Source organism: Micromys minutus, assembly GCF_963924665.1.
Source record: "Micromys minutus genome assembly, chromosome: 19".
Lineage (NCBI taxonomy): Eukaryota > Metazoa > Chordata > Mammalia > Rodentia > Muridae > Micromys > Micromys minutus.
Genome location: NC_137954.1, coordinates 31,768,907 through 31,793,666, shown reverse-complemented (window position 1 = coordinate 31,793,666; position 24,760 = coordinate 31,768,907). Strand labels below are relative to the sequence as shown.

The 24,760-nt window shown below is 44.3% G+C and overlaps 1 protein-coding gene across 1 annotated transcript in view; it reads right to left on the bottom strand.

The window, feature by feature from the left end:
• Window positions 1-3,696: 3,696 nt before the first annotated feature.
• Window positions 3,697-24,760, bottom strand: part of RHBDD1 (rhomboid domain containing 1) — a 113,729-nt gene continuing 92,665 nt past the window's right edge. Inside the window, exon 7 of the mRNA XM_080932761.1 lies at window positions 3,697-6,306. Coding sequence (XP_080788887.1) covers window positions 6,212-6,306 — 95 coding nt within the window. The 3' untranslated portion in view covers window positions 3,697-6,211. The remainder of the gene's footprint in view (window positions 6,307-24,760) is intronic.

Sequence of the window (24,760 nt, the reverse complement as noted above, 5' to 3'; positions counted from 1 at the left end):
GCCCACTGGGATAAGTTAATAGTCGTCCTTCTCTGATTTGGTATAGCTACAGGAATAGTGGAAAAATGAGGACCTGTGAATGGGTTGAACCCAGATTTTAATCCAACCCCATCCCCTTTTCAGCTGCATTGCTGCCATGGGTGAGTTCTGCTAAACTGCCCTCACTGATAAGGCAGGAAGGATATTACACTCATGTTGAAAATTAAAGTTGGATTATTACCTATCTAGTGCACAGCGGTCACCATCCACCAAATATGGACACGTCTTCTATTTAAAATAAAGTATTTTAACATGAAAATTATTTTTTGCTTCCCCTCCCAACAAAATTACATGTTGGTTCTCACAGAATATAAATTACTGATTAGAATTATTTATACCTAACCCGTTCTTAACATCTTTTTTAGTCCAAGTCACAAGGTTACTGTGCCACAGAAAGTACCCCAGTGAGTAAGGTCTGCAGGGAACCAACAATCCCCATTAAAGAAATCGGCATTCTGCAAACATAACTGCTATTGTCTGTGAGAGACTGTGCGCAGTGCATTTTAAACCGTGATGCCTGGCTGCCACATCCATGTGAAATGCCTGAATTTTATGGTGCTTAAATATTTAATGATTCATTGGAAAAATGTGAAACATGTCCATTAAATTGCACCCGTTTCTCTAAACCACCGATTTAAAGTAAAAGATTTTTATTGCCGCAACTTCTGCAAGATGCTTGATGTACTGTCGACGCATAAATATCTGCTGTACTGTCACATGCAATGTGGCTCACTCTGTATAAGATTCTGTGGCAGCTTCCAAGACCACTGTTGCTGATGAATGCGTTTTCTTTTAAGCTGAAGTGGGTTTCCTCTTGCATGTGTATGTGTTCTTGTAGACAGACACATGTATGAAGTTGTGTGTATGGATGTTATGGTCTTAAATGGTTGTTCCTCAGGTGCCATTCGAATGAAAAGAAAGATGAAAAGGAAAGAAAATGACTGCTTATAGATATGGTGGAGGAGAAGGCTTATTATGGGTTTGTGAGCACAGGGACATCTGGGAGACTCCAAAGTAGACATGACCAGACTGAGATGGGCCATGTTGGGAGGGGGGAGGGTAAGGGAGAGGAGGAGGGTAAGGGAGGAGGGCAGGTGCAGGAGCCAGGAAACACCAAGGTACAAAGATAGTGGCTAACCAAAATGGTTGTGTTATATAGGGAAGAGGAGCCCCAGCACCCTGGGTTGGAAAGTTTAGCGCAGGGGTATGCTAGGCAGGAGGACTCTGTAAGAGGTAAGGACTGAGATGCGTGGAGAACCTGGCTGCCATGTTAAATACGGCACTTCAGCCTTACTGGAAATCTAACACCATCCACCTTGTTTTTCGAGACTGCTTCTGCACTGGTCTGAAATTCACCAAGTAGGCTTGTTGGCCAGGGAGCTCCAGGTACCTGTCTACTTCTGTGTCCTCAACACTGGGATAACAAACATGAGCCACCATGCCTGGCTGCTTTAATGTGGATTCTGGGACACTTACTGCATCCTCATGTGCTCAGTGCAAACACGTATGACTAAGCTAGCACCCCAGCACCCCCTCCCCCTTTTAAATCTACTCTGCAATGTGGTCTGTCCTTAGAACTGGCTTAGGAGGGAAATCAAGATGATCTGCAAAAGCGGGGAGCCAGGGCTGGGAAAAGTAAGACTCTGAGGACCTGTGAAGCAGAGTTCTCTATTCAGTGTTGGGTGGGGAAACAAGATGAGTACCAGGGCTTGGGCAAGAGGGCTGCATCAACCACCGGCAAGATGAGACCACTTACTCACAAGGCTACTTGCAGGGCTGAAGGCGCGAAGGCGGACTGTAGAGCTATGCAGTGCAAGGCAGCGTTACCTGTAGCCTCCCCATGCTATGACCAACAACGTAACTAGAGTTTATCTGGACACGGTTTCAGCCCAAGTTTGGCTGGATAAACTGAGGTGTGAAGAGGAATCTCATACAATGGGAACAGGTAGCAGAGGATGGTCACCTCATAGTGGCTGAGAGACAGACCGAGAGACACGAAGTCTGGCTGAGGCACACAGCTCCCAAGCACATGCCTGGACTGGCTTAGTCCAGCTAGGGTCCATCTCTGAAAATTCCAGTCACCTCTCAGCCACAACACAAGCCTGGAACCTATCAGCCCGAAAAGGGGGGTAGGACAGTGAACAGAAGGAACATTTCATATGCAAACTGCAAACGTGCACTGCTAGGCATGGGTATTCCTGGCTTAATTATGTTAAAAATAAAAAGTATTTTTAAAATGGATGATAAGATACCACACTGGTCTCAGAGAAGCCAGTTTGCTTTAGATTCATGCCACAAAGATGGCTCAGTCGGTCAAGCGACTATGGTACTTGATCTGAGTTTGGGTCCCCAACACCCATGTGTGCTCAAGCTTGGAGCAGCCCTGCATGTCTTAACCTAACATAGAGAAGGTCGAAGTGAGGTGGATCCCTGAACTCTGGCCTGGTTCAGTGAGAGACCTCGCCTCAAAGAATAAAGTGCATGGTCAGTCAGGCATTTGAGAAGCATGACTTATTGTCATGATATGAACGAGCTTCCACTTCAAGTACTGATTGGGTCAGAGATTTCAAAGTCCTGCCGAAGGCCCAGTGAGGACAGACAGGAGGACTGCAGTCCCAGTTCCTGTCCTGGACAGGAAGATGAGCTCTCATGGCACAACCAGTATTTCCAAGTCACATGTGGAGAACAAGAGACGCAGACCAGGGAAAACAGCAGGTCTGTGATGGGAGCTGTGGTGTCCAGGATAGTCCACAACCAGGGGACGGCATGAGGAGGACAGAGAGGGCTGAAGGAGAGGAGACGCTGCTCCTTACACAACACTGAAGAGACCATGGCGTCAGAAGCATTCACAGCCTGGATGGTAAGACCAGTGTGAGAGGGCTGTGAAGAATGAACGGGATGAAGGCCAGGGTGGCTGGGAGCCCAGTTGTTGAGGTTAATGGCTCTGACCTTTACCATTTGTCAACAGACAAACAATAAAAGATATCCAGGATGATGAGTGGTATTGCTAAAATGGGTTCTGGAAGCCCAGCTGGCACCAGGAGTTGGGAGTTGAGCGAAGAGGTATTTTAAGTATTGAGCAAAGCAATGAATCGAAAGACTTCAAGGTCCTTCGAAGCTTAGAGTTTATGAATCTAAAATACTGCAGAAGATAAAAAAGAGTTGGGGCAGCTGGAATTAGGTTAGAAAATTTCTGAGTGATCCACTGGAAGGAATAGAATGAACGATATACTTACAAGTAACCGAATGGACTTCTTTTCTGAACACTGACTCCTAAGAGAGATCTACTCTATGGGAGGGGTCACCTCTGTCACTCCATAGCCAACTCCTCTGGCCAGATACGACTAAGTCTAGTCAGCCACTTACGACTTTAGTTCCAGCCTCAGAAGCAGACATTCTTATGAGCAACTTTGCAAATCATAGGCAACACACGGCAAGTCATCAATTTTAACTAGTCTTCTTGAGAACCAGGAAAGCATTCTGAATGAAGAGATCTGTTAGGTTGGCTGACCACACGAAACTGTGGGAACAGGACAGGAAAGACAGTTGGAAGACTGCTAGTAAAGAGCCACATTTAAAATCAGCTTAGTGTTTATTCCCTTTTGGAAGCAATTAGTTTCTGCTACTCTTTCTTAGATCACTTCCAGTTTGTTGACATGACTTTGAGCATTCTTTATTGTGGACAGGGCAAACACAAACAAAAATGTAACGACAAACAAAGCAAAAAATTCCAGACCCAGAAAACAGTAAGCCCATGACCTAATTATTAACAACACAATTATTATCATTTCCAGACCATCTTGATTCTGAAGACATGTGGTTTTCACTTATCCCTAAAACGACTTTTCCTGCATCTGTAATAAATATTTGGTGACATTCCAATCCATAAAGAAAAAGTGCATACAATAACCACACCGTCCAAAATTGGGATTTCAGTGTCTTTGTCCAACAAGTCAAGCAAAGCAGCCAGGTACTGTTACTGAGCTCAAGCTTGATAAAATAACAGTTACTGAGCCTTCCGAGTGTGGCGGGACGGAGACTGGGAAGTCTAGGTTCTAGGATAATGCAGAGCCACATCACACACAGACATGATTTGGTGTAGGTATGCACAAATAAGAATAGTGACATAAGAATGTTGGGGCAGAATTTCCAGGTGCTACCCAAAGGTGGCAAGTAGGGCAAAGGTTATTATTCATTGTGGTATGGAAGGCAAATATGTAGCTTGAGAGTCAGGAATCATTTACCTTGACCATTATATTATAAATGTGTTTAGAGGTGCCAGGCTCACAGGCCTAGTTTATAATAGCAATTGCTCACGACTTTCCACCAAATACAAATTACACTAAGGTGCTCAGGCACCACTGTCAGGATAGCCTGTCCAAATGCTCCTACACTCCATGGGTTTGCTTAGCCCATTCATATGCATGTGTTAAAGACATTCCAGGTGGATCTGTATTAACAACTAGACGTGGAGCTGCAAAGCTGGTGTGTACCAGATGGTCAAATGCATACAATGGAAACTGAGGCGTTAGTAGCCTCAGAAATGTCAGCCTTAGGCACCAGCTCCTTTTAAAGCTGAGCATTTGTTTGTACTTTATATACTGTGAACTTTTTTTCTTCCTTCATCTTCTTTCTTCTTCCCCCTTCTTTTCCCCACTCTTTCTTTGAGACAGGGTTTTGGTATATAAGGGTGTGTGTGCATTCTGGATGGCTTAGACCTCCGTATATAAACCAAGCTGGCTTTGAACTCAGAGATCCTCCTTCCCCTGAATTCTGATGGCTGGGATTAGAAATGTGTGCCACCAAGCCCAGCCTATGATTTTCCTTAATGGACAGAGAGTACTTAGCTTAAAGGTTGTTTTACTGGCCACATGTCTCTTGATTTCTTTTGTAAATTAATCTTCTGAAAGCAACAGACACTCTCGCACATATTTTAAAAAATAGAATATAAAGCTGGGTCCTATGTGCCCACAGCCAAAGCTACTCGGCATTACAAGTTAGTATTCTTTCCTAGGTGTTTGCGTTGGGCATAGGAAAGCCCGTCTATACCTTTTCTCATTGGAAACTACACATAAGGGTGAGTTGAAGTTGGAGCACCATTTGTTGTTCCTAACTCCCTTTGAACTAAACACTCCCTGACTGGGAGGCAGTGGCCACACCCCTGTGTTTGCCTTTTTATTCTCAGAATATAAGAAACAGAAATGCCTTAAGTGACTTGGACAATGTGTGTATAAAACACAGCACTTCCCTGGGGCATTTTTTAGACACTTGTTTATGATAAACTGCATCCATGGTGGCCAGAGAGAAGGCACTTTTATGAAGAAAAAAAAATACTTGTTGCAAAGGGGATTCCCTGTGCGAACCCCATTCAACACCCCAACTTTGCTGTGTGTGTGGCACCTGCTGTCACTCTGCGGAGCAGTTAAGCAAGTCTCATCTCCCGACTGCTCCTGGAGGGGTGGCTCTGAATCCAAACTGCTGGTGCCACATGATATCTAATGAGCGAGTAGGTTTTTCCCTACCTTAGATCTTTCTTGTTCTCCCCAAGTCAGATGTTCTACATGTGGCATAAGGCAGTGTTGTGAACATCAGGCAGACTTAGCAGCCTGAGCACTCCGAGAGGCCTGCATGAAAGAGAATGTAACATCCTGGGAAGGTACCTATACCCTCTTCCTGCCTCATCTTGGAAATATGCTGGAAGGACCACGGGGCTGGTACTGCCCCTCCTGCTAAGCCTAGCACTTGGCATGCCAGGCAGATGGAGGGCTGATCCACTCACCTGGTGAAATAAATAACCCACTTCCTCTTAAGGCCCAGTCTTCACTGAAGTGTGGATGTGCCACTGAGTCTTGAGGGGAAGGAGAGATATTGGTCCCAACTGAAGAAGTGACTTTGGTTTAAAAAGATCACAGGGCTAGACAGGCCACCCTGGGAAAGCTGTGGGCTTCATGGGACAAGTCTGGTTTCCAGACGTGTCAGCTGGGCTTGTGTGTCTGGGCACACAGGGGCCACAGAGAACCTGTTCATGGGAGAACCTGTTCATGGCAGACTTGAGTGATCTGCAACAATAACGGTGTGCTCTTCTTTTGTTTAAAACCAATTAGGGGATTGGGGGTTAAAGTGAATGGGCTCCAATCACACAGCTGGAACACTTCCCCTGCATGGTAACATATCAATGGCCATCAAATCTGTGAAGACGCTGTCTCCTCATTTCTTCTTCTGGTGTGAGCCGGAACCCATACATCATTGGGCCATTTCTGGTATTTCCTGCAGTGAAAAAGCAAACAGGGAAATCACACATTGCCTATCCATCGTTCTGACATTTCCAAGGCACTGTGTAGGATACCAAGAGGAGAAAACCAGCTGTTTTGGTGCCATCTTTATTTCAACATTAAAAAGGCATATAACAAACGTATTTCAACTTTAGCTGTCAATACTAATGACACAGAGTAAACATTTTTAGTGTGGTTCAGTCCATGAACTTCATTTGTCTCAGCCTCAGTTTCTTGAGACTCAGTCTATGCTGACTTAGTTGTTCCAGTGTGCTCTATGATCTCCATCACTTAACCTTCTGTGTGTCTCAGGGGCTGCTTTCATTTTTATGCCCAACTCAACTAACTTCCATAACCTACTCCTAACTATGCTGCTGGCCTCCCCTTCCCTCCCTGTAAACTGCTACTGCCAGGCTGGGCATCAGAAGCACACCTGGCTGAGACACGTGAGTCCTGCCTCTTTGGAGGTGAAGGGTGGCACACACAATGGAGACCAGGGGCAGAGTTAACTGACTCAGTGGCAGTGTAACACAGTATCTCAAGCTATTAGCCTCCATCAACTCATTGTATCCCATGTCTCCCACTCCAACCCCAACACACACACTCTGCTAGCTGACACACACACTCCAAGCACAATAGTTACAGGTTACATGACCGAGAGGGAAGCTCTTCAGCCTGTAGACATACTCAGAATACAGGTTCTGAGAGTATAAGCATGTCAGTTGGTATGTGGATGCATGCTTTGAAAAAAGACATACATGCTCCTTGGTCTTAAACTTCATGGAGGAACTTTCATACCCTCTGTTGGACATAGGCAAGTAGGTGCCACCAAAGTGTCATACCACTCTAATCCTGGATCTTCGAACCATTCTAACTGGCTACGAATCTTTCTCTCATCACCAAAGTCTCATTTCTTCTTTCAACACCTGGTCAGCTCTGAAGTCCTCCCCTAATACCAACTTCTTAGCAGTCAGCCATTCTGTTAATTGTCCTCATTCCATAGTTGCCACGTTCTGCCAGATAGTGTTGGCACCTCTGTGAACGTCTACTCCCTCCTACCAAGGACAGAAGCTCTTGAGTACATAGCTGCTGTCAAACAAACAGGGTCTTCGTAGCACTTGCTTATGACTTCCAGAGGGCTGTAATAGTGACGTCACCCATCACACCTCAAGGCTGACATGACTGATTCAGGGAGCAAAGGCTCTGGACTCACTGTCCAGATGGCAAGGCGAGAAGGACAACTGTTTCCTCTGAACGAAAGCAAGTGGGCAGGCAATCAATCCTTGCTCATTCTCCACAAATGGGTTTTTCCAAAGACATCTCATTTATGTTCATACTGACAAAGTAGGTGGTTATCACAACTATGGTGAGGTATTAAAGAAACTGGAGAAACTGATTTCTGAAGTCAGGGGTTGAAGAGTCAATTAAATCCATGATTGGAATTTTGTTGTCAAAGAGAAATTCACGAAAGGAAGTCAAGACACTTGAATGATTTTATGTCTGTCCCAGGGATCCCAATGTTTACTTTTAATGGTCCTCTCCTGTTGACTAGACATGGCCTCAAAAGCCTGAGTCTGACTTCTTGACTTGAATAACCAAACTGAACAGGAAAGGTCACGTACCCCATACTCATCCCTGATAATAAACCAATACTTCGTGGCTGTTTAGTACAGCAAAACATATGTCACTGTCTTAACCTAGATCACAGATGACAGAGAATAAATACACTTAAGAACTTTACCATCAACAGCTTATGAATCTTCAAGATTTAAAGTTTCACAGGATACGGTTTTGCCATCTTAATAAAGGAATTTGTCCTTGTTCAAAATGGTGCGTTTTTTTGAAATGGCAAATACATGAATCAAATCAACACAAGTTTATTGCTTAAAACTGCTTCATGTAATCGGATCCAAACCCTACTTTGCTGTTTATGGCTGCTTTTTAACAAGGAATTCTTAATTGCACTTATGAACACAGGCCAACCAATATCCACTGCAGATGGGCAAGGACTCAATTAGAACGAGCAGCTTCAATGTGGCAAAGCTGTCACCAGGCCACAGACCAGTGCAAGTGGAAAGTCCCCAGACTCGTCAAGGAAACCAGTGTTCTCTGTTGTATTTCTATGGGAGGATCCACAATTGCCTTTTGGAGGACTAATGTTCTCATGATGGAAAGAAGAACAAAGAGTTAGGGGGCAGAGGGTGAGGCTCCACAGGTCCAGTGTTCTCCCCTCCTTTCCCCTCCTCTCCCCTCTCCCCTCCTCTCCCCTCTCCTCTTCTTCCCCCCTCCCCTCCTCTTCCCTCCCCTCCCCTCCCCTCCCCTCCCCTTCTTTCCTCTCCTCTCTTCTCTCCTCCCTCCCCTTTCTCTAGATCCATTTGCAGGGCATTCAAGGATAACCAAGGCTTAGCCATCAGAAGAAGTGCCACATGCTGAACAGAGGACTCCCATCCCTAACCACTCAGTGGTATGAAGTCACTCCATTTATAGAGCCCTCTCAAGGGCTCCTGTTTCACTCAGCTTTTGTTCCCAATCTTGTCATACTAGTTCCACAGATGGGCCAATTAAAAGACACTGACATGTTAGCAAGACAGCTCAGGTCACTTGGCCAGTACAGAAGGGAACCATCCTGGAGCCAAGGCTTTCTGACCTCTTACAACCTACCCAACTGCCATCACTTCTGAACCGCTGAACAAGTTAAACACCATGCCTTCTCGCCATGTCTGACCTGCTTCTCTTCATAAATATGTGGACTCCCTGCTATGTGAACACAGAAGACCAAGGAAGTCCAGTCTAAGCCCACCACTCTCAAGAGCCTTAGCTAAGACACAGGTCTAAACTATCACTTCATGTTTCACTGAATTCCAATGCAAACCCAAGTAGTTTGCTTCCATAAGAACTCCACGGCACTACAGTTTCTGTCAGCACCACAATACCAACTCAGGCCTCGTGTTCTGTGTATTTTTATTTTTAAAAATCCTTCAAACTCAGTTTCTAGTAACAGGAATCTGAGTTGTTTGTTTCAGGATCCAAACACTACTCTACTCTTGATCCTAGTTACTTTTTAAGCAGTTTTCAAATATAAATAAATCTCTGATATTCTGAGAGGAATTCTTAAGTCAGGTGTCAGTCAGTCATCTTTGTGCTTCTTGCTGTGTGTGCACTGTGGGTCAGCACGGTGCCAGGGACAGGGCTCCAGTCCACTCTGTTCCTTCCTCTGCATTGGTTTTTAAGCACATCTCTGTGTCTTCCACCCACCTGTATCATCTATTACTGTTCTCTCTGTTCAGGATCTTCAAAGCATCTCAGTCTCTCATATAAGCTCACATTTCTTAGGTATACAGCACAGGGCTTGGGCCGGCTTCATATGTTAACATGTTAGTGGGGATTCAGTGATGGCTGCCTGGGTCTGTCTGGGATTCATGGACATGACCCATATAAGACACTTCATGAAGCAGGTCCTGGCTGGTTCTTGTGTGAGGGGAACTGCTGACTAACAGGGTCATGAATTGCATATCAGATATCCTGCATATCAGATATTTATATTACAATTCATAACAGTAGCAAAAGCACAGTTATGAAGTAGTAACAAAGTCATTGTATGGATGAGGGCCACTGCACCATGAGGAGCTGCGTTCAAGAGTCACAGCATCAGGAAGGTTGATCGACAAGTGGTGATTTATAGCTACATGTCTTCATAGCTTCTCTTATGTTGGTCTTAGTTTCCTAGTTTATGAAATGGGATGGTGAGGGTGTCTCCCCATGAGACTGTTCAGAGGAATGGATGGTGCATATTTATCACTTAGCAGCATGTGATAACCTCCTGTTACATCCCCAGTGCCGCCAGGGATCACATTGGATGTCTGTGTTTAAAGAGATCTAAAGCCATAAGATATGTACAAAAGGAAATCTCAAGATTAGTTAACTTCAAAATATTTTTAAAAATGTTAACTTTTCCTTATGTTCATCGATGTCCAGTGGCATGCATGCCTGTGCCTAGATTCTCTGGACTAGTTACAGACAGTTGTACGCTGCCATGTGGGTATTGGGAATTGAACCTGGGTCCTTTGGACAAGCAGCCAGCTCTCTAACTGCTGAGCCATCTGTCCATCCCTGGCTTAAGAGTCCAGTTATGTTTGCAGATGCTTTTAGCAGTGATTTGTAGATGCATGGAGTTGTTAGCTACTAAAACCTTGCTTTCTAAGAAATGAATAGCAAAAGGTAATTAACACACTTTACTGGGCATGGAGGAGCCTTTGGGCTGTTGGGAAAGGACAGACCTTTCTTCCATTTAGTTAAACATCACATTGACCATTTACCGGCCTGAATGAAATGGCCCTGCTCTGAAGAGCATGGCAAGAATATCAGTATTTATGAGATCACCCCATGTCCCTGCAAATGGAGGTCAGACCCCAGTCTAACTCAAAGAAATAGTAGGCATGCTTCAAAGGGCCCCCAGAACGATGCTCAGTTTAAGACAACTTAGCTCGATTACAGCACCAGTAGTGAGGTCATACCATTTATTGATTTGTGGTTCTTGATGGAAAATTTTCAGGTTTTCTACCCTTATGTATAATGCAGTAACCTGGATATTTTATTGCTAAAGGAAGGCAAGCAATTTTCTCCAGGTAAGAATTGCTAAAGAAGGCCAAGAGTTAACGGCCACTTCCCTACCATTCACCACTAGTGTGAATAGGGATGTTTAGTTTGCGGGCATGCATAGATCTGCACATGAGCCAAGCACTCACACCATTCGATTAAACTGCCATGATGTCATGGGATGCGATCAAATCCTTTCCTTAAATTAGAGGGCTGGACAGGAAAAGGGGGGGGGGGAATAGAAACTAAATAAACTGCTAGTGGTCTGGTATATCTGCTGAGGAACGGGGGCAGCAGCATGGTCTCTGTGCTCTCTTTCAAGAATGTTACTTTATTAGAATTGCAAAGGCTCCTGAAAGCTCAGTTGCTAAGCCATTGGCTTAAAAAGACCAGAAAGGTCTGGAAGAAGCCCCTCCTCATCCTTGCCACAATAGTTTAGAAAGATGGTCTCTGAAGAAGAGGGGTGGGTGCTTAGGTGTAACTTTACTTTTGGGGTCATATTGTCATATTATGGATCTCTGTCAAGATGGCCTGGAGTCCACCTGAAGCCACGTGACTTTCACACAAATGGACGTTTCAGGGGGCTTGAAAGAAGGGTAACAGGCAGTCACTTCAACACTGATTTCCATTCTGACAACCAACCAATCAAGCCAGCCAACCGCAAACCTGGACTAACACCTGGGATGCCAGTGTGAACAGGCTAGGGTGGAGAACGGCACCGCTCTACTGTTACCTGGTTCTCTTCCCATCAGATGGTTGATGCGGTGGCCATTAGGAACAGGTGGCTTGGGATCAACAGACAAGGAAGCTACTGAGTAATTAAACTGTCAGGTGCATGACATTTATTTATTCTGTTATAAAGATTCAGCATATAGTTTAACTCTGCTACATGCCCACCTAAGTATTAACATCCTCCTTTGGGGAGTGTATGACTTAGATCAACTTTTATGAACTGAGTATGTGGAACTAAACACATAGGTAGAAATACAAATGTCCAGAACTCAGAAGCTCCCATCCCTTCCTCCCAGAAGCTCGTGTGTCTTCCTTTCTTGTTTTATCAAGTTTAAAATACTCTAAATTCTTTATCCTTGGGTCCTTACAGCCATGTTCTTTCCTTTAAAGCCTATGGTTGCCTAGGAGTCTTCACCTCCCTACCTTTCTTCTAGCTTACCCCCGCCTTCTCCCCTGCCTCCTATTTCTGTGCTAATTTCTAACACATGGGTCCATTTTTACCCACACCACCCACGAAGGAATTCATAAAAGCCCGTCTGAGGAGCTTCATTCTTAACTTTACATTTGTGAAAGTCTTCCTTCCACACTGTTCTGCGTGGTCTCAGTCCTACATCTTTTTATAGGTGAGGAACTGAGACAGTAGGACTTTAGGTAACTGACCAACAACACAAGGCTCAAGACCCCTTTCCTCTTGGTGCCACAGGCATGGATGTGCTAGGCCCTCAGTTGACACCACGATCTAAATCGGAGGATGTCATTGTCTTATTGGTGACCAAGGTACTGGACCTGTGTGAAAACATTGGGAACTGTCTGCCTTCTGTCCTTCTAAAATTCCCCACAAATGCCAGGTTTTATTTAGGACTCCTGAATGTGCCTTCAGAAGTGAATATCCCCTTTGAGAAAGATTGAGGCACAACTACCCCCAGTCAGTGTTGGTAGTTTATCCTACAGAGACAGGAAGGAAGCCGCTGACTGAAAGCTGAACAACGGAGTTCCATTCTCACAAGAACTCACTACAAGAGAGATGTACTTTAAATGAATGGCTAAAAGACTTTAATATAAAATGTACAAGGTAAAAATGTTTAGAAACTCTGTCTTAAATCTCTTCAACTTTTTGTCCTCTTAGTGGTTTACTGTGAAGGGTTGTTAAAAACTATGAGAATGTTTTTTAAAGGTTTTAGGTCTTCTAACATTTCCTCGATCTATAACAGAGTGCTTTTTGTTAGTAAACTGGAGGTTTCTCTGCTTATCCAATTTGAAGGCTCAAAGAGACTGCCTGCCTCCGGTCTCTTTGGACTTTTTGTTTGTAATTACTGGAAATCACTTAGGGACATCCATTGGACAAATCCCTACAATCTCCTAGAATACTAGCCATAGGCTCCCTCCCCAAGGACAGAAGCCATTGTGTCCTTCGCTTTGAGTGCCTAGTACACAGGGGCTATGGAGACAGAAACGGACACCCATCTTGAGACATGGGTGTGAGGCTAAAAGTAACAATGAAATATAGAAAGTTGAAGGTAAAATACAGAAGTCAACTTTGTGCTGTGGGTCTCAGAGGAGGAAAACATAAGAAGCACGCCCACTCAATGCTAGGAGGATGAAAGCCTTTAGCATACTGAATGAAGCCCACCCCTCTCAGATGCTGTGGGGTTGTGGGTGGCTGCAGTCCTGGCCTCTCATGATGGTCAGATGGGTCCATTGCAGACAAAGGCAGCACAGGTGTATGGCTGCTCTCCACTGTTAGCCAGGTTGCTTCTGCTCACATCCTAGAGGCCTCTAAGAGTTCCCTGATGCCTGGTCCAGACTTCTCGGGTATCCAAGGCCCCTGTTTATTCTGACATTTGCCTGGAAGGAACAGGAACTTGCCACTGTTTGCCTAGAGCTGGTTTTCTTGAAGGTAGGTTTCCTGTGTGATGGATGGGGGCAGGGAGTGAAGTTCTAGTGGTCTCAGGGCCTGGTTTCATACTAACCTCTTGCTCTTTGGTCTTGGGGTTGTATCCAACCAAGGAAGTATTAGTTTCACTATTTAGCAAGGGAGAGGATAGCTGGGGAGGGCAGGGGCGGGTGTGTAATCTAGAGTATCGTGAACTGAGATAAAAAATTTAATAGCATTAGGTCCTTCTGAGACAAAATGAAGCTGGGCCCTGCTGCTGCTCAGTACCTGCTATGTCCTTCATCTTCAAAGCATGGTGGTGGTGGTGGTGTTAGCAGTCCTGGCCCTAGGCACAGGACTTTCCAACAAACAGCAAACAGTTGGCCAGTGGAGGCAGACTCAAGTTGAGAACCTAGCCATTCAAAAACATCTGTCATGCAATAGTTCTGAACAAAGCTAGATGGTCTTAGGCACAGCATGGGCTTGCCATGACTCTCTCACAGGAGCTCAGACAAGTCACTTCTCTCTAGACCTCAGTCTCCTCATGTGTAACTGAGAGGCCTAGCCTAGCCTTGTGATACTTCCACACTGAGGCTCAAGTGCCCATTACTGGTTTCCAGTGAGTCTTCAGGGTTGGCAGATCCCCCTGGATAGCACAGATTTGCCCTGTCTACTGCCTGCAGCCTGGGTAGCCTCTCTGGAGGGTGGTGTTTGGTTCTGACTTTTGGTAGCTGGACATGAAACCACTATGTTGTGCTCTTTGGCAGTGTCTTCCAACTCAGTTGGCCTCATTCAGTGCCTTGCTCTAATACTCTGTAAGCGTTTACAATTACTGTACGTTTTTATTGGAATATTTGTATATTTATAAAATGCCAAAGATAATACAAAATTCAATTCTTGTGACGTTAATGCCTTTTATTATTAAGATAATTTGTCAATACTAGGAAACAACCATCAAAATATTACCAAGAACTCAATTCCAGACTCCATTTGGATTCTGCCAATTTTCCTAAGTTTTTGTTCCATGGACCAATCCAAGGGATTACAGTCCACTTAGTTTCTTGGTTTGTGGGGAGTTTCTTAGTCATTTTTTTTTTTCCCTATAACTTTGACTGCCTGGCTAGACAGCCAATAGAAATTCCTCAGTTAGGTTTGCTTGATGGCTGGCCTCTTCCAAGCTTTGACAAAGGGGGGGGGGGGCGGCACAGAAATAGAGCACACTCTTTGCACACACCAAGGACAAGTCACTGACAGAATGGATCACTGATGAGGCTAACTGGAAAGACTGTTGTGACAAGTACAATTCTCCACTGTACATTTTCTTTAAGATTTCATGTTTTATTTGTGTGTATGTATGATGCCTGTGTGTATTTTGCACATATGTGCAGATGTCTGAAGAGGCTAGGTGTGCACTGCCCAACATGCGTGCCAGGAATTGAATTCTGGTGTCTGCAAGCAGCAAACACCTATGAATGCTGAACTGGATCTCCAAGCTCACTTGAAAAACTTCATTTGAGCTCCAAGAGGATGTAGCTTTGACCTTTGCCTCTACAAGTCCCCTGGATAAGCTGAAAGTAGAGAAACTGGGCATTTCAGGAGACTTGTCATCTAGCTATGCAGGTGAAGGGCTAAGCAGCAAGGGGTGGAGTCACTTGCAGCCTTCACTGGGCTCCATCTCTGATGTCCCAGTGTGGTGACTCCTTACTGCTCTCAGCATGTGACTCACCAGGGAACCTAGTTAAGAAATGGATTTAGGTTTGGTGGGGCTGTCAGTAAGCCCAGGCACTTGATTTTTATTGCACTCCTGGATGGCTACAAATGTGATGTACACTAGCCATTGAGACCAAACATCTTTCTGCTGGAAATATCCAATTGGTATGTCTCAGCACTTGCATTTGCCAGCAGGTGGAGGCAGAGGCCTACAACGCAGTGTCTGCAGATGAAAACTAGGACACATTCCAGTCAGCAACGCATTCCGCATCGTAAGCAGAATAAGGGTCATTTTGAAACAGATGGGCTCTACAGAAGATGCTGTGCCGAATATTAGGGAGTTGTTTACTGTCTAGATGGTCTGTGGGTTATTTGCTAGCATATAGCAGCTTCCGTGCCATATCACAGCTCTTCTTGAGGAAAGACTAACAAGGCACTGGGAAAGAGGACATAGATGTGGGCATTTCTCATCAGTTCCAAGGTCAGAATTCATTTTTCATGTGCACTTGCCTTATGCTGACTGCTCCAGTCTGTAGCCCCCTCACAACCCTAACTCTAAGTCAGAAAGATGAATTTATGCAGTTTGTGGTGACTGTCAAGACTAAAGGCTGTACAGACGGTAATAGTGAAGGATTTAAGCCTAATTGCAGCAGTGATGGCTAACCGGTGCACACGTCTGCTCTAACCTGTACCCGTTACTGTCCTCATGGTGTCACAGCAATACCAACAGAAACCATTTAAGGGAGGAAGAATTCATTTTGCTCAGAGCTTTGGAGTTCAGTGCAGGGGTGCTTGGCACCACATGCTTGGGTAGAACATGGTAGCAACATGAATATGAGGCAGAGGACCTTTCTTTCTGATGGACAGGAAGGAGAATAAAGCAAAACAGGAAGGGACCAGGTCAGGACATAATTATCAAAGACACACCCTGGTGACCTACTTCCTTCCACCAAGCTGCACCTCATACTTTTCGGTACCCTGTAACACCACAGTCATATTATAAATTCCGTAGTCATAGTTTAGATCCACCAATGTATTAAACTACTCAGGTATTCAGTACACACACAGGTATGATATACTAATCTGGGCATTTCTTTTGTTAAAACTGAATTTAATTTATGTGTATCTGTGTGAGGCTTTGTGAGTGTTTGAGTACCACTTGTACACAGGAGCATTATCCACAAACAGGCATTAATGAATACATATGCGTATGTTCTTAAAAGCCTTAAATATTCACAGTATACATTTTTCAAAGGTCACAAATCTGGGCAGTGCATAACTGCATGTCCAGATGTATTGACATCAATGCATAATTATGGAGATAACCCCTGACCTGGGAAATTGTCCCTGACAGTCTTACTGGAACAGGAAAGCATGGTTGCTGTTCAACTCCATCATTAAAGCTGAAAGCCCTCTAGGCATCCATCTCTTTCAGGTGGAGTCCTGGAAAGCCAGTGACAGTCAATCACAGGGCTGAGCCATCAGCTCTAAGGAAGGACAGCCCAGGGTAGATGCACAGGAAAAAGAAAGAAAGAAAGAAAGAAAGAAAGAAAGAAAGAAAGGAAGGAAGGAAGGAAGGAAGGAAGGAAGGAAGGAAGGAAGGAAGGAAGGAAAGGAAAGAAAGAAAGGAAGGAAGGAAGAAAGAAAGAAAGAAAGAAAGCAGCTTCCATCTTATGGTTTCATTCTTTGCAGCAAAGAAAGAAAAGCAAAGACGGCAGGAGGTCAGGAAGCTAAAAGCCAGCCAAAGGAGGCACTGTGGAGGAAGTGTGATGTTCACAGCTCTGGAGTAGTAAGACCTGGCAGATAACTTGGAAGGCAAGGACGGCCCAACCCTGTTTCCTACCCAAGTGGATAATCTGTGAGATAAATAGCCTGAGAGGCCTTCTGAAATACACAAACAAGCAGAAGCCTTAGTCCTTGATCCCTAGAGCTCTGCCATTCTGTGTGGGTCAGGCAGCCCAGAACTCTGATGGCTAAAGCCAATTCTATGATGTGATAAACTATCCTAGAAGAAGCATATGTTTCTGTGTGTGATGGCATTGAACGTAACCCTGAGTCTAATTCCCACTTTCTGTGTGGTCTTCTAGGTCTGATAAACCCATTTCTACCCAGAATTCTGACCTTGTGTATCTATGTGCATCTCTATGCATGCATGCAAGTTCTTGCATGTACTTGTGTCTGCATGCATGCATCCTTGCATTAACATACATAAGAAGAGGCTGCCCTGGGACTAAAGCATAGCACCTTCAACAAACAAATGCTCCCCAGGGTTTCTGAGGGACATTTATATGCTCTTTAAATAGCCTGCTTCTAATTGCTTCAGACTGGTGAGAATTAATCTCAAAAATGATTTTGAGATGCTCTGTATTATTGAGACTTGATAGCAAACAATGCAAGTGAGTTACTCCTAAACTTACTCATTATTTCAGAAAAGTACAGTGTTTATTATGAACAGAAGAGGAAAAAACAGTCCTTAAGATGCTGGAATTAGACTCACCATGGACAGCTCAAGGAGTAGATCAAGGGAAGGGAAATTACTCTCTAAGCATTTTAGTTCGTGTGTTTTGGTCCTATAAAAGGCTAGTACTGGGAGGCCTCTCTACCATTTCAAGGAAAAATACGAAGATTTGATAAAGTTTGTGAGGTGGGATGGTACAAGCTTAACCCCAGGGGAAACAGGTTAAAGGTCAGACTTGGCTACACAGCAAGCCTCAGGCCAGCCTGGTCTACATCATGATCCTGCCGTGGAAAGGGGATTCTGAGAGTGTGATCCAGGAGACCATAAACATAGACTTTCAGGGCAAGGGAGCTGGCTTCCAGAAAGGGAACACAGGTTTCCTAAGAGCTGAGAGTTTGGCTAAGCCCTCACCCTCTTGCTAGTCTGTTCCAGCTGCATGGCTAGCTTGCTTTGTTCGTCAAGTCATTTCTGTCTGTCTGTCTGTCTCTCTCTCTCACACACGAACACACACACACACACACACATACACACACCCCTCCACTATTCATCCAGTTACACAAGCCAAGGTCTTTCACACCCTTGATACAGCCTCTACCTCAGCATCCTCCCATGCCACCCCCAGCAAAGCCTGTGACTTTCACATGTGGTCTCACAGTCCTCATGCATTGTCAGGTTTCAGCCCACTGTTCTGTTGCTTTCAAACCAAGAGCACAAGGCTCCTTTGCCCTGAACTTCCCCCACTCTAACCAGCAAAATGTAACTAAAAAGTGGAAAGCTAAGAGGGTGCATGGAGAAGAGAAAGTAAATTGATACAGAGAATATCTGAGCTAAAAAGAAAACAAGAAGGTGGTGTACACCTTTAATAACTGTAGTTGAGAGGCAGATAGAGTCTAGACTATGTAACCAAGTTCTGCCAGTCAGGTAAACATAGTGAGACCTTTCTTCATGAAAGAAAGCACAAGAAAACAAGAACAAATTTTATTTTTTTATTTTTTTATTTTTTTTTGCAAGTGCAACAATTTCCAAGCCTTTTTTTTTTTTTTTTTGGATCTGAAGACAGCCAGTAAGGGCATTTGACTTGGCTAAAGGCCCACACCTGTTTTCAAGATAACTCTCTTAGGGTACAAAGACTAAGGGCAGTAAAGCCCCAGTGAGGAGCTCTGCCAACATGTCTGATCTAAATGGAATGTGAGCCTATGAGTCATTTGTAGCTTTAAATACTATAGAGAAAAGAATTTGTAAAACATGCCCAAACAGCCCGGCTTTGATGTGGTGAACTCTTTTAAAACCACATTGTTCAAATTTATTCTAAAATGCAAAGCCCTTATGTTTACAGTGGTGTTATTAGAAGAACTCGGCAAGAAACAAAACAAAACAAAACAAAAAAACCAAAACCAAACAAACAAAAAAACAGCAAAAAACCCCCAATGGTTAACTTTAAAGGCAAGATGTAAAACTTCAGAACAATGGGGTGGTTCCCAGTACTAATTCACGGGCTGTTAAACCTCAAGAGTCTAGCAATGAATGCTCGAGCAGCATCTTGGCCTGATTGGGGAGTAGCTCTTTATATATATTTGATCTTGTTAATTATGCTGTAGGGCTAGGGCAATGTCTCAAGGGTCACCATTGCTCCTGGGGCAGGTTACAAATTACACATAATGCACTGTTCTGTAACCAACATGCTGTGAGCCTGGCTAGCCTTTCCAACACAAAACACCTACAGCAGATCCATTTTATTATAAAAGACAGAAGGGGACTCTTGGGGATTATAAGCATCTGAAAACAACACTGTCATGAATTCCAGGCAGTTATTTTGGACACTTGGGATAGGTACAGCTGAGGAATGGAGCAAGCACACTTCCATTCTTGTTTACAGAGGAGGAGGTAGAGGCAACCACGAAACCAAGATCTCAGTGAGTGCAGAGAGTCAGCTGCAGACAGAGTCTAGACACCAGAGATGTAAGTCCCAGTGACAGTCCTTGACCCCTATAGTTCAGCTACTTCCTTCTGAATAAAAGATACACAACTTTAGAACCACAAAGAGCCAGGAGCCAGACTTGCCACAACCTGGTGGTTCCAGGACCCCATGTCTTGTATCAAGCACCAGGCCTCCCACTGCGACCTTATTTGATGTGTCTTAGACAAAGAGATGGATCTTTAAGAGGAAAGGCAGCACACTAGATGAAGCCTCGGTGTGGGGTAGAGTCATAACAGCAGAACCATGGTTGAGGATTCATATCCCAGGACCCGGGGCCTACATGCTAGACACTTGTGATGGGCCTACTTTGTCCTTTCACTGGTAGTGCTACACCTAGGCACGAGTGGATACTTCTTCCTACTCCCTTCCCTTCCAAATGAGACAATGACCCAATGTGTGAATCCAGCTGGTGGTGCTTTCCCTCTTAGACAAATGGATTTGTAGAATAAATTAAGTCGGAAGGAGTAATGAAGTCCAGAGACCTCATCAGTGTCCAGTACAGCACACAAGGAAAGGGAAAGGCAGAAGGGAGTATGAGGTGGTCAAGGGTCATAACTCTTGATAATTTATTAAAATGGTCTCAGTACTGGACACTGCTCCTTTAATGCTGCTGCATGTCAAAGTGGCTCAAGCTAGCTTGTGCTGGATCAACACTGAGTAGGCATGCTCATTTTTCCCTGTCTGGGACCTACCATCAGGGGTGGGGGAGGGCGCCTCTAGGTTTAAGTATAACCAGGAGATACAGATGAGGTAAGAAACGGGATCTGAGAGATGATGAAGGATGCTCCAATCACACTTCATGAAGAGAACACCTTCCAAATCTATGATGCTATTAGATGCATGTACAGCTTTTGGAGCTCACTGAACCAGAGGGGCAACTCAGGGTCACCTTCGTCTGACAGATGCTAAAGTGAAGAACTAACTCTGAAAGTGTTTGAAGTGAAACCAGCTTCCTGAGTCTGGTGCCCACCTCTCAGCCAGGATTCAAGAGAAGGGGTTGCTAAGATGGTCAATGCAGTCTTGCTTGGGTAAGGTCAGATTACAGAAGCTCAAAAGTGCAGAGGGAAGCAGTTAACCTTCCACCAAACAAGTTCTTTACTGACTTCTCATCCTCTGACTCACACAAGCAAAAGGCCTAGGTAATCCTAGACCAAAATTCAGTTCGTTAATTGATGGAAAAGTATGCTTACAGCTGCAAATACAGTGTTTGGGAGGCTCAGAATTCTAATTACTTAAATCCATGCAGTCAGTACTGTGTGCAAAGTATCCATGGACTAAAAATACACTGGCCATGCCTTGAGGCTGTGAATCTGGGTAGGAAAGTGGACTTTAGAAAGTTCTGTGAGGCATACCAGGGCTCCAGACCCTTCTGTTGCTTCAAGTACACTGGCCCTTCTGCCACAGGTTGAATGGGAATTCTTAGGAGTGGACATCTAGTTGGATAAAAAGGCAAAGCCACAGGCTTAGGATGGAATATGACTACTCACTGGATCTATAGTTATCCACCCCAGCTCAGAGAGATTCTGAAGGTAGTATGATGAACCAGTTCTGCCAGTGAGAGAAGCAGGTCAGAGCTCTTCCCACTGGGGTGTTGCTCATTTATATAGTAAAAATGAGTGCCAACCAAAGACCTGGCCTTTGCAAGAAGGAAAATCTCTGCAAGAAAACAACTTGGACAACACAAAGTCCCTGCTGATGGGGGTTAGGCACGAAGAGTGAGCATGACAGGATATGTCCTAGAACCAGTCTATGAAACACTCCTGAGATGCTGGAGCTTCGAGCTTAATAACTAAGCATTAATCGTCAGATGGGAGACAGTTAATGTCAAAGCAGAGGAGAAGGCAGAGTACAGAGAGAACTAGGAACAATGTCACCACCCTCTGGAGCCAGGCCTCCCCTTTGCCACTCACCCACAATGGCCACCAGCGCCTCCAGCACACGAAAACACCTCAGTGATGCTCTAGAGTGATTGCTGCCTCCAAGTGATTCCAGAAAAATCTCATTCTCTCCCTGGGGGAGAGTACACTATGGGATGCCTGTCCCTAATTAAATGGTCTAGATGAGTTTATGAACAGGTCATCTGAGGATCATTTTATGGACTCACACACACACACACACACACACACACACACATTTATGTGCTATGTAATATTACAGTCAGTGACAGACAACACACATAACAGGAGTGAGACCAGAGAGACCATCCATTCTTCTTCAGGGAACAAGTCTGTCTTATTTGTGTAGTACCACACTAAAGAGATACAAATTACCAAAGAATTTTTGTGAAGGGAGAGAAAGTGTCCTCTCCTACCTTTACCCAAAACTTTGGACCATGAAGCAGTTCTGCAGGCTTTGAGTTTAGCCACCACAGATGCTCCATTTGGCCGTCAGTGTCCTTCTACGGCCTGCTTTAAGGGGTGAAATGACACTGAGGAGGGAAAGAAAGGCTCTTCCACTTACAGCATCTTTGCTTCCCTTCCTTCCTCATATCTAGTCTCTTTGTATCCATCTTCCAAAAATGGGCCTTTTCCCTTCCCTTCCATCATGTTCAAATCCCATAGCTCTGAAGAAAGGCCACATAGATTCTTCTTTTGGGTTTTTCAATAAGATGTCATGTTCTGTGAAAAACCTAGAATTTTAAATTCTTCAGAGAAACAGACAAAAAGTACCTTTTTGATTCTGTCAAGAAACTTATTTGAACATTCAAATATTACTAAGAGTCACATTTATTCCACAAACATAAGGTAAATCAGAGTAAACTGAAGCAAAGAAGCAGAAAGCTGATTGACTTAAAGGTAGCTGTTGTGTTGTATAAACAAGCGCTCTCCAGCATCCTGCAGTCTGTCTGTCTTAGCTGTTGTATAGAAGACAGTGGCTAGAGAGAGAACAATGAAAAGAAACACAGAAACACCACTGCTGTTCAGAGTGTCTCTTTGTATAGAACAGACTAGTGGGAAACTTTCAATCCTCCTGCCTCAGCCTCCTGAGTGCTAGGATTACAGGCACATACCAGGGCTCTCCTCACTGTATTTGGAACACATAGTCTGCAGAATGTCTTTTTAGCTTCCCCATAACTGTAAAGTAAAGCAAACTAGAAGCTGGATCTTTTGATATGTATCAGTGCTGGACTTCATGCTCCAGCTATTTGCTTGTTTCTGTTAATTCTTTATCCCTTCCCTCAGGCACTTGGTCATTCAACAACTATTTCTTAAGCATGTGCCTGGCCTTTCTCCTCCCTTTCCATCTGCAGAAACAGTGCTGGGGGACTATGGGTGTTTGAAAGGGCTGGGAAAATGCTTGAGAACTACAATAATTTGTTGACTCCAAAGTAAAGAAATTATGAAAAATGAGAGTATTCAATTAAGTGACTATGAAAAGTACTATCTTAACAACTTAGAACTCAGTTACACAGATGGTTATATATGTTTCTGTTCTACATATTTATATTTTAACTTTATATTTAGAAGCTAAGGAAGGACTGCATAGGTTGTAGTACACTGGAAGGGATATGGAATAGGTGCCTAAAATTCCAAGTTCTTAAAGACCCTCCAAGGTCTTTATCATGGACAGGGCATGTACAACTCTCAGCAGATTACAGTCTGCTGGAGGCAGGTACCTGTCAACAGCCACAACTGTTTTTTAGCGTATCTGAGAAAGTATACCGCAACTCCCTCGTGAATACAGGAAAAGAATTATGGTACTCAGAAAAGGTTTGAGGACAAACATTTATAAAGCAGATGGAGAGACATCCCAGAGGCTGGTAGAGCCCAGAGGGCAGTGTCAACTAACTGCTTGACACCCTGTCCCTGCAGGTGGCAAGGCCTCTGGTGGAGAGGCTTCACTGCCTGCACAGGGAGTCAGTATTAATCCAGAGCTCAGACATATCCCAAACATGGCTGCTCTACTGTCCTGGGCAGGCAGCGGTGCTCTTAACACCCTCACCTGGATGCCCAGGTCCAGCCGAAGTCCGGCCCACATAACTGGAATCCTAAGGCTTTCTTTCTAAAGCTTCTTTTAGAAAAGGAAACCACTTTTCAATTAGCGCCAGCCAAGGAGATCCCACTTTCTATTTTGCTCTGAGAGTAAGAAGCTGGAGATTGCTCCTAATTCAATTCTGTTTCTCCCTTTTGTGGGCACTTTATCAAACTCCTTAATCCTCCCGGCTGGCAATGGCACTAGGTAAAAGAGGAGAATGAACTCAATTTTGAAAAGGATCACGGGGCAAAGCATAGAGAAAGGCCTTGGGAGGCAATTTGATTCCATTCTTCATCCTTTTCTCTCCCAAGTCTCTTCACGGTGCCCCTGTGGGAAGCAGGGTGGACAGGGCTGGGAAGGTGATATGACCAGGTTAAAAGGAGCCCAGGGTAAGGCATACAAAGTTGAAGGGGATACCGTCCTACAACCGGCTTCAAATGTGCCATGTTAGTGCACTAGACTTGCTGGGCCTGAGCCTGTCCTTGTGCCTTCACCAGGAGATGTGTTGAGATGATGCAGAGTGTGTCAAACAAGAAAACAAACCGAGAAAAATTAGCTTTGCAAAGGACGAAAACCTACTAAAAATACTTTTAAGAGACTTCAAACATGAAATCACACTTACAAAATAACTTCTTAATGACTTAGCCAAAAATGATTCAGGAACACATGGATTAAATTCCCTACAAAATGCAGATGGCTTTCCAAATTAAGGGAGTGACTTGCATGGCAGGCTCGGCTTGGCTTGCAAGGAGCAGCCCTGGAGAAAGAGTTTGGCCTGACCTCACTCTGCCATGCCTTTGCTGGGGCTTCCTCTGCTGTCAATCAACTGGCCACAGCAGTCATTGTCTAAACATGGAGTAAGCTCCTTGCAAATGGTTTAATTCTTTTCCTATTTAGGCCAAGAATTCAATACATTATAATAAATGATTCTTCCTTACCTCCAGGACTTCAAGTACCAAGAATACAGTGTGCTCGCTTCTATATTAAAAAGGAAATTTACCTCCTCTCAGGCCCAAAGCAAATGTCTTTACAATAACTGGATACAGATTGATCCATAGGTTTCTCGTCCACCTTTAGTCGTTAGAAACTAATGTTAATCAAGAGAGTGCTAGCTTGTGGTTTTAGCT